Source organism: Thamnophis elegans, chromosome 2 (assembly GCF_009769535.1).
Source record: "Thamnophis elegans isolate rThaEle1 chromosome 2, rThaEle1.pri, whole genome shotgun sequence".
In the NCBI taxonomy this organism is placed as follows: Eukaryota; Metazoa; Chordata; class Lepidosauria; order Squamata; family Colubridae; genus Thamnophis; species Thamnophis elegans.
Window position 1 is genome coordinate 58,749,157 of NC_045542.1, and position 10,406 is coordinate 58,759,562.

General features: G+C 36.5%; 1 protein-coding gene across 1 annotated transcript in view; it reads left to right on the top strand.

Annotated features, from left to right (window-relative positions):
• Positions 1-7,615, top strand: part of GLP2R (glucagon like peptide 2 receptor) — a 38,448-nt gene extending 30,833 nt beyond the window's left edge. The window contains exons 10-14 of the mRNA XM_032209127.1: positions 2,343-2,412; positions 3,099-3,187; positions 4,755-4,893; positions 6,038-6,079; positions 7,155-7,615. Coding sequence (XP_032065018.1) covers positions 2,343-2,412; positions 3,099-3,187; positions 4,755-4,893; positions 6,038-6,079; positions 7,155-7,469 — 655 coding nt within the window. The 3' untranslated portion in view covers positions 7,470-7,615. The remainder of the gene's footprint in view (positions 1-2,342; positions 2,413-3,098; positions 3,188-4,754; positions 4,894-6,037; positions 6,080-7,154) is intronic.
• The last annotated feature ends 2,791 nt before the right edge of the window (positions 7,616-10,406 follow it).

Genomic DNA, 10,406 nt, shown 5'->3' on the forward strand with positions numbered 1-10,406 from the left:
AGCAAAAATCACTTCTATGGCCTTCTCCAGATTGAAAGAGGAGCAGAAAAAGGGACAGAATAGAAGAAACAGCACGAAAGGACAGAAATTTTCATCATGTTAAAACAGAAATCAGATTGCAAATATGTATACAAGCACTGACACAAAGATATGTTGGGCTGTGAATAATCCTAAACAAATGGCAAGACATTGAGCTTAGAGTCAATGCATGTTTATCCAGCCAAACAACAGACTACTGGGCTTTGGCCATACTTAGAGTTGGGCTGGAATACCAAATGTGATAAGATAATTCTTGTGAATGATAAAGAAGGGAAAAACGTAATCAACAGCTCTTAGGCTCTTCATTCTTAATGTTAAACCAGTCTAGACTCCCGGGATAGGCAACATTTGGTACTCCAGATATTGTGAATTTCCAACATCCCATGGAAATACAGGTGATAGTCAAAAATGTGAGGAATTTCAATTCAGTATCATCCAGAGATAGAAGATTGCCTGCTTGTGTCCTTTTCTAAGAAATTAAGAATGTAATTCTGTACTGTTCTTATCTGGAAGGAGATTCCATTGCAGTTGCAATTTGCTTATTTGTAAGTAAGCATTATGGGATCTTAAAGTTTAGAAATACCCAATAGGACAAATATTTTTTAAAAAAATATTATTATTATCATCACAACAACAGAATGCGGCCAGTTGTTTCTCTGGATTTGGCATTGGTTACTAGTTGGGCCCCACCCAGAGGCCTAGGATGTCGTAACGTATTTTCGTAATTTGCGTGCAGATCCAAGCAGTGCGGCTTTTTGCATTTGACTGATGGAGATTTTGTCAATTTTTAACTGTTTTAAATGTAATTCCAGTGCTTTTGGAATAGCACCCAGTGTGCCAATTACCACTGGAATTACCACTGCTGGTTTGTGCCATAATAGTTGAATTTCAATTTTTAAGTCCTGGTATTTTGCGATTTGTTCCTGTTCTTTCTCGTCGACCCTGCTATCACCTGGTATTGCGATGTCTATGATTGTAACCTTATTTTTCTCAACCAGTGTGATGTCTGGTATATTATGGGCCAATATTTTGTACGTTTATATGCGAAAATCCCACAAGATCTTGACCATCTGATTTTCGGTGACTTTTTCAGGCTTATGTTCCCACCAGTTCGTTGCTGTTTTAATATTATAATTTTTGCACAAATTCCAATGGATCATTTGTGCTACTGGATTGTGCAGCAATTTATTATTTAAAGTTATTATTATTATTATTATTATTATTATTATTTTATTTTATTTATTTTTTACAATTTATTATTATTGTTGTTGTTGTTGTTGTTGTTGTTGTTATTCACTCAATATATTGGCAATCTCCATTCCCATTATAAATAAGAAATAATGTTATAGTCTGCTACAACCGAAACCATCAGAGATGTTTTTTAAAGGCTAAAAAAAGGAGGGGAAAATTTGGGATTTGCATAATAACAGAATGAGAGTTGGAAGGGACTTTGGAGGTCTTCTAGTCCAACCTCTTGCTCAGATAGGAAACCTTACAACCATTTCATACTAATGATTGTCCAATGTCTTCTTGAAAACTTCCAGTGGATTATTTTTTAGAAACCAAGAAAGGTTGGTTCAATTCTTCCTTCCAAAATCCCTTGCATATCAAGTTTAGTTTTAATTTCTAAAGTGTTGCAGAACTGAGAACAGGTTTTGAGTCTAAAATGATCCAAAGATATACCTTATTTATATTATCATCCTTTGTGAAGACTAGTGATATAAAAATCTAGATGACACTTTTTATACTATGCCACAAATAATTCTCATGAAATGGAGATCAGTCCATTGTTGGGTTTTGAATATTTTGAAGAACTCCTGACTCCTCTTCTTCTTCTTGCTATTGATCCTCTGGTCCATAACACTATGTTCCTTTTCACCAGAAGAGTGATGGATGGCTATCACATTTTGAATCAGGTGTCAGAGATTCAGAATAATTTTTAACAAGTGATTCTAGTTCCGTCCTTCTACAATGAATAAATTAGTTCAATTTCAGAGGTTCTGAAGAAATCTCAAGAGGAAGGCTGGAGTGCTAAATTTTGTTTAAAATTGTGGTGGGCCATTGGAGGAAAAGTGTATTATCTATTCAATGGATTATTTTCCCAGAGAACAAAACATAAGATCTTAGGAAGGGATGAGAGATCTTGTATATAACCGCAGTTCTGCTGATTTTCCTTGAAACTTTTAACTCATATGAGTTTTGATACAATTCTATAATTCATCTTGAGTTTTAAAAACAATAATAACAAGCATGGTTTATTGTTTGTTATTACATGAAATAATAAAATGTTATTTGTTTTCTAGATGCTGGTCAACAAATGAGAACATGATAGTCTGGTGGATCATTCGAGGACCCATATTATTTTCCATTGTTGTAAGGATCACTTGTTTGCAAATCATAAGTAACATCAGGTCATCAGTTCACATACAGGCCCTCCATTTACATAGAGTTGCCTTTCCAATGTAAGAAAGACACGAAGAATTCCTATTGTCCTATCAGATTTAGGTAGCAAATATGTAGTTCAAAAGACTAGATATTTGAAAATGTTATATCTTATATCAATGTGAAGTTGTAATTACTCCTTAACAGGAGTCCAGAGTTGTCAAGCAGCAACTTAGTAGGAAGGATCTATGTCCAATAATTACTATCAACATTATAAATTAGTAAGAAACACATGTTTATTTATTGTTTTTGTGGAAATACGACATTCTTTATGTTCAATGATATTTTATATATATTTTTCTTCTGTAGCAGCCACTCAGCCGCTAGTACTAAATCTCAGCACTTTTCTCTTCTTTTTGGTTCACTACTACTCCTTTCCTTCCCTGATCTCCAATTACTATTAGTAAGCTATTTCAAAGTAACAAGCAGGACAGAGCAACAATATTGTATAGGAAATACTTGAAAGCCAAGATTCAATACATTAAAATTGTTAAAAACAGACTGAATGGTGTTTCTTGCAGTTGTCTTGCCTTTAGGAAATCCCTGATGGAAATAATTTTGTGGACAAACAAAATTTTAGAGATACCAATTGTAATGTGTGGTGTGTTTTTTCTAAGGTTAATTTCTGCATTTTCCTGAACATTCTGAAACTGTTACTTTCCAAACTTAAAGCTCAGCAGATGACTTTTCGTGACTATAAGTTCAGGTAGATATCACTTTCTTATAATTTTCTGCACCATTTAAAAGAAAACACAGGCTGGATTTGATTCACAGCCATATGGGAGTCTATATATTTGGCCAATATTGTAATGCATATCTGTTTGACGTTTCACTCACCTGATAATGTAAATGAAAATCTCCAAAGATTTATATCAATGTTCCTCATTTTTTGCAACTTTTAGATCTATAGACTTCAACTCCCAGAATTCCCCAGCCATCTACAGATCTTAAAGTTGTCAAGATTGAGAACCATTGATTTACTTTGCTAAATGCATTTGTTATTAAAGGTCCAGAAGAATCTTTGCTGTTTCTTTTAGAAGAATGTGTTGCTTTTAAAGAAGCTGAAATTGCAACAAAATGGATACTAAACTTAAAGTGAAAAGTGGGACAATAAGCTGTACCAATCATGTTGCATTTTGGATAGCAAGTTAGATGGATTCTCACGACTTTGCACAGAATGCAAGATTCAACAAACAAACAAATCCACAATTCCAAAATGTAAATCTGATATGATATGATATGATGTGTGTGTGTGTATGTATGTATATGTATACACACACACACACACACACACAATATGATTGATATATATACACATACATATATACATATACATATACATATACATATATGTTGTGGCCCAGCAGGATCCGGTTGAGCTGCTGATGGACTCAGATAGCGAGGAACCATATGAGTCTGCCATGGAAGATGTGGAGGATCCTGTGCAGGGTCAGATTCAGAGCAGGGACCAGAGAGGCTGGTTGGCCACCAGGAGGCGCCTGAGGCATGGATCAGCGGGGAAGATCAAAGGCAGTTTCTCCCTGATGCTCAATTGAGAAGGGCTGAGAAACGCAAGCAGCAACTCCGTAGGCAGACTCATAGAAGATAATTATGTTCAGGTGGTTGCAGATGGGCCCCTCCGAAGAGAGTTTATAAGTGAGGCGTTGGGAGGGGACATTTGCAGGAAACAACCGTTTGAACTAGTAGTGAAGAAAATCTGTCTGTATTCTAGCTGTGTCTGTTCGTTGGGATTATCTGCATTGCTTCATTTGAATTATCTGGGTTGCTGCCAAACGATTCTATTGAATGTGAGTTGTCTGGGCCCTCAGCCAAAGGATTTTTATCTTAGTAATTAAATAGTGGCAAACAGCCAAGCCTGTGTTCTGGTTTATTCACAGGCAGGGGGGGGGGGGTCAGAAAACACACACACACAAACACACACAAACACACACACACACACACACACACACATATATGTGCATATATATATGCTGGTCTTGTATTCGGGTCTTTTCCCAGGTAAGATTGACCAACGAAGGCCCTGTCTGTCACCTTGAAAGGGAGAAACAATTGGTTCTAAAGTTACTCAGACATTGTTCCAAGAATCATAGGGTTGCAGTCTTATTATGGAGTTATCACTAATATTAATTCCAATCTAATATTAATCCCAAATCAATGTCTCAAGGAATTGACTGTTATCATTCAATTATGTGTTTCTTGTTGAGTTTTATTTCAAGAATTTAATTCATGTTGGTGATTGTTTTTATTTTAAGGTTGGCGAGGTCAACTCTTGTATTAATACCTTTACTTGGAATTCATGAGATTATTTTTAGTTTCATCATGGATGATCATGTTGAAGGATTCTCCAGGAATGTCAAAACCTTCATCCAGCTAACCATTGGCTCTTTCCATGTAAGTTTGGGAAGTGTGATGGAAGTGGGTTAAACAAATTTAATATCAACTTTACAGAATACAGATATGGAAAAATAATAATCAAAAACCATTATCACGGCTCATTAATAAATGATGCATAATAAAAAAAATTAAAATATAATTTAATACATATTTTTAAAATAGGATTTGAGGCAAACATTAAACTTTTACTACTGAATAAACAACATCTAGTATAATCTTTAAAATACCAGCATCTCGTTAAACTATTTGTCTAGAATTCTTTGCAAACTTAACATGATTTTTCAGTATTGTCACTTCAATTATTTGTTAAGAGTTTTTTGAAACAATCTTCAAGTGACTGCCAAATTCAAATTTTCTATGTTTCCTTATAAGTCAGAGGAACAGATTTGGCTAATATGTATAATAATAATTCCTCAATTAGCAATGCCTTCAATAAACTGAATTTTTGTTACTTATCAGACAAAAAACAACAACAAAATAAACCTAGTTTGTCATTGCTACCAAAAAAGAATAAAAAACTTGTGAAGAAAAATCACATGTGCAGTATTTGGCTTAGTCTATATTTATATAACAATATTAGATTTATATCAGTCCAATATGGATAGTTCTGAAAATATAATTTTAAAACGTGCATAATAAGTGGAGGAATAGAATAAACTGATCTTTTGGAAAACATTTTAAATTTAATGCTCACCTTTCAAAATTCCACAACCACATTCTAGAATCTAGACAGATGTAATTCAACAGGCATAAATATAATGTGTCCTAAACTTTAGATTACAAGTTTTCCTGCACAGTGTAAGGTTTAAAAAGTCTGATTAGGGAGAAATGATATATTATATTGTAACCAACCATAGTGGTTTAAAATAGCAAGCCAGATGTTTCCTCCAGCAAAATGTTCAATGTAAAATTAAGCAGATTATTCAGGAAGGATACAGGTCAAAACCTTTATGATCGTTAAGAGGCAAAAACGATTCTTGAGCAAGAGGAAGATAGTTGCATTTATGTTCAATTTGCCATCATGATGGCTCATATTTCAGGTAGTTTTTGTAAAAGTTTTCTCTGATTAGATAAATTCCAAGTCAAATGGTACTTTGTCATTTGTTCCTCAAATCTAATTGACTTTCTCTTTCTCTTCCAGGGTTTTCTCGTAGCACTTTTATATTGCTTTTATAATGGCGAGGTACATCATCTTTTTCATTTCTCATTGTTCAGCCCTGCATCCCAACCCCAGTTGCTCAGAACACCCTGGCTTATAGTTCTTTGATGATCATTCAGTTATGGAAAAATTGATTAAAGAATTATTAATTTTTCCATCATATTACTTGTAATAGTTGAAAAGACCTGGCTTGACCCAGCAAGTTGGCCATCTACTTGCGAACAGATGAACTTGTGAGAAGCATGCACAATCTGTCATACTACGCAATTAGCCAATAGCCTTCCTGGGAGGGCCTCTGTTTATGGAGAGAGGGTTTGGGCTGCCCATTTCTCTAGTAGAGAAAAGCAGACGTAATCCAAGTTGAGAGAGCAGATTCAAGATTTGTTTTTCAGTGATTTTTCATGCCCCTTTTCAAAATGGTGTAAAATGGATTGTAGTGATATTGGGAGTGTTGGGAGGGAGCTTTACTATTCCCATTTCCACATTAACTGGTTAGATGCCTTTTACTTGTCATGCAGAATTACTGAATCAAAATAAAAATATGACTAGCCGATGAACTCAGATGAATATGACATTGTTTAATCTGGTGGATGTACATACATTTGAATGTAGAGGGACAGAAATCAGTCATTCAGTAGAGGTGGAGCTCTCGCCTCACAAGTAGGAGGTTGTGAATTCGATCCTAGGTAGAGGCAGATGTAGGGTCTCCTGCTTGGGAAGGTAGTTGGACTAGATGACCTTCAAGGCCTCTTCTAACTCTGTTAATATGTTAAAGGTAATCACCAATAGCCATGGTATATAATAACTATATTGTGTTGGCAATAGCATTAAGATTTATATCTAAATGCCTAACAGTACTTTACAGCCCTCTCTGAGTCAGTATATTGCCTCCAACAATCTGGGTCCTCATTTTACCAACCTCAGAAGGATGGAAGGCTGAGTGAACTTTGAGCTAGTCAAGATTGAACTGCTGGCAGTCGACAGAATTAGTCTGCAATACTGCATTCTAATCACTGCACCACCACAGTTCTTATTTAGAAGATTCCCACTTGGAAACGGCTGTTATAATCCTGTCAACTTTTTTCCTTTTCCCCCCCAGGTAAAGGCTGAATTACGCAAGCAGTGGTCTCGTTTCTTGCTAGCAGACCCCTTTGTCTATATGCCCTGCTTTCTTGGAAAGAACATCAAGCACCTAAGGAAATGTCCAAACAAGCAGCATTTGGGCAATAACGATCCCTCCCTTGAGGTGATGCAGCCTCCCAAGAAGCAGGCGGCCAAGGTGAGAACATGCTGCAATGCAGAACGAGGCCCCACAGCAAGACACAACCTCAGAGCAAGCGTTTCTGACAGCAGCGAGGAAGAAATTGCCAATGGGGAGACCATTGAAGAAGCTCTGGAGGAAAACGAGGGTTAGGACTTTAAGAGAAAAGTAAATTTGTTGGGATCTATCTTTTGCATGGAAGCCACTGGAATTAAAGATCCAATGTAAATGGCAAAATGAAAGCGGCTTTGATACATCTCCTCTCTGCCCGCCGCCCCGCCAATCCATTTTTCATTTTGTCAGTAAAAAAATTATTGGCATAGGCTAGGAGCCGCAACAGGTCATTTTTCTTAATTCTCAGGAACTGGATCTGTTATCAACACTTCATGGGATAAAGGGAACACACACACACACACACACACACACACACACAACAGAGTGACAGAACCTGCTGCTCTTTCTGAAACCTCCAGTATTAGGTCCATCAGAGTCTGACTGCTACTCTGACTGAACCAAGGATCCGATCCCAGGAGGCTGCACTTCAGGACTACAAAGACCTTTTATGATACCACTGAAACAACTAGCTAAATGCTTGTGCCTATACATCTGAAAGTGTATTTTTCAGCCTTTGCTAAAATAATAGTTAAATCAGAGCTATCATGTTTTAGGACACAGTTATTAATGCTTTGTCTTTCAATATACTTTGTAAGTCCTAATTTCTGTTATCCTTTCAATATACCTATAAAGCAAATCACTATGACTTCCATTACACAATTAGAAAATTAATTTGACTTAATCCAGAACAGAAAAATCTGAGAAGTTTGAAACAGCCGGATGAAATGAAAGATAGATAGATAGATAGATAGATAGATAGATAGATAGATAGATAGATAGATAGATGGATAGATGATAGAGAGAGAGACAGACAGACAGATAGATGATAGATAGATAGATAGATAGATAGATAGATAGATAGATAGATAGATAGATAGATAGATAGATAGATAGATAGATAGATGAGAGAGAGAGAGATGGGGAGCTGCGGGACTGCTGTATGAATATCTTATTTCTCAAATAGCCAGACAAGCTGAAATACAACTTAAAAAGGCAAGATGAATCAAGGGAGTTGGCTAGCAGTTGGAAAGGATTCATTTAGGAATGTGTATTTGTTGTTTTTGTTTTAAAGGAAGAATGACAGAAGCTCTTGCCTTTTTCATCTCTGCCTATGTTTCTTCTCCACATTGTCCTCAACTCTACTTCTTTCCAGAAGAGAGAGAATAGAGGAACTCCAAGCTCCAAAGTAGCCAGAGTCATCTGCATTCTGGATTCATGAGAAATGCTAGGTTTCTTCTTCCACCATCCTGGGTTTTGGGTTACTTTCAGTTCCTGTTTTTTTTATTTTACTGCATGCATTGGCCTGTAGCTGGGTACTGCAGTGTTTTCTCTTCTTGCCAGTTGATGGCTTTTGCTCCTTGCTCCACAGATTAGGTTTATCTAATAAGTATGGAAACATGGACATGGCATTACACATGGGTTTAGTTTAATCAGAGTTTAGATCTGAATTAAATTAACCTTAGTTTAATCATAATCATTATTCTTAATATCTCAGGTATCAGTCATAAGATTTATAGTATCTCATGTAGTCATTGTAAATCAGGACTTTTACCCTAGGGAAGTTCAAAAATGTCCTACTTATACCCATTCTCCTAATGTAAAGAGTTGGCTTTATTTTATGGGTAGCCAGTGAGTAGAGGCTGGAAAAGTGAGCACAGACTTAGATGCACAAGCAACTGAAAGCTAAAAGGGGGCAAATACCAACCATACCAACTTCAGAATCTGCAACAGTCAATAGACAGCCTACAGCTGTAATAACATTTTCCCCTTGCAGCCTTTGCTTTAATGGCAGGACCAAGGAATCCAAAGGTAGTATTTCATTACCCATAGAAAAGGGAGTATAATGAAATGAAATGAAAAAATATATATTTATTCCTAATTAACAGAAAGATGCTGTTTCTAATACAGAATAAAAAGAATAAACAGCCATATAATTAGTAGATATATCTTGATTAAAGGGAAAAAAGAGGGGATTTTAGAACTTCAGAATCTGGAAAGAAACCTAAGCATAGTAAATGTTCTAGGCACCCTGGATTTAAATGTAGAGAACAGGGCATTAAAAAAATAGATAAGAGAAGAGATGCTAAAATGATTTTTGGATAAATTAGTAGCCTGTAGAAGGAGTGAGTGAGGAAGATAAATGAAATCTCACTGAGCACAATCTGCTTACTATGACATCCATGAGTATATAAGACCAAGAACTCTTGATAGACGTTGGCTAGGTAAACTCTTGGGCTCAGCTGTAATGTATGATTTATGATTGAATCTCCTATGGCTTAGTATTAAGTATGAACTGAATGGCTGTGGCTTAATTCAAAATCCAGTGGGATATATATACCCTGCAAATGAGTTATAGATCAGATAAAAATAGTTTACAAGAAGTCTGTTTCCTTTCACCTGCAAACTTTTGTAGCTGGTTGTGGGCAGTGGTAGGATTCAATTTTTTTACTACTGGTTCTGTGGGCGTGGCCTGGATTGATGGACATGGCTTGGTGGGTGTGACAGGGGAAGGATACTATAAAATCTCCATTCTCTCCCCACTCCAGGGGAAGGTTACTGCAAAATCCCCATTCCTTCCCGATCAGCTGGGACTCAGGAGGCAGAGAATAGAAGGGGCCAGTCAGAGGTGGTATTCATCAGTTCTCTGAACTACTCAAAATTTCTGCTATGGCTCTCCAGAACTAGTCAGAACCTGCTGAATACCACCTCTGGTTGTGGGATTCTAGAACGCTTCAAAAATTTTGGGGTTTGTTTCAGGGCAGGGAGGACCTGTTTGCTTCTCTCTCTCTCTTTTAACTTTAATTGCTTTGCACCGATTTTCCTTCTGTCATGGATCTTGCTGTCGTCCCCCCCCAATCTCTTAGCACCAAGTATTAGTAAAGAAAAACATTACGTCATTGTCACAGGAGATAAACCCCAAATGGCCATCCGATTGCAAACACTAGGCATATTCCAAAGAAACTTCATTCAAACCTA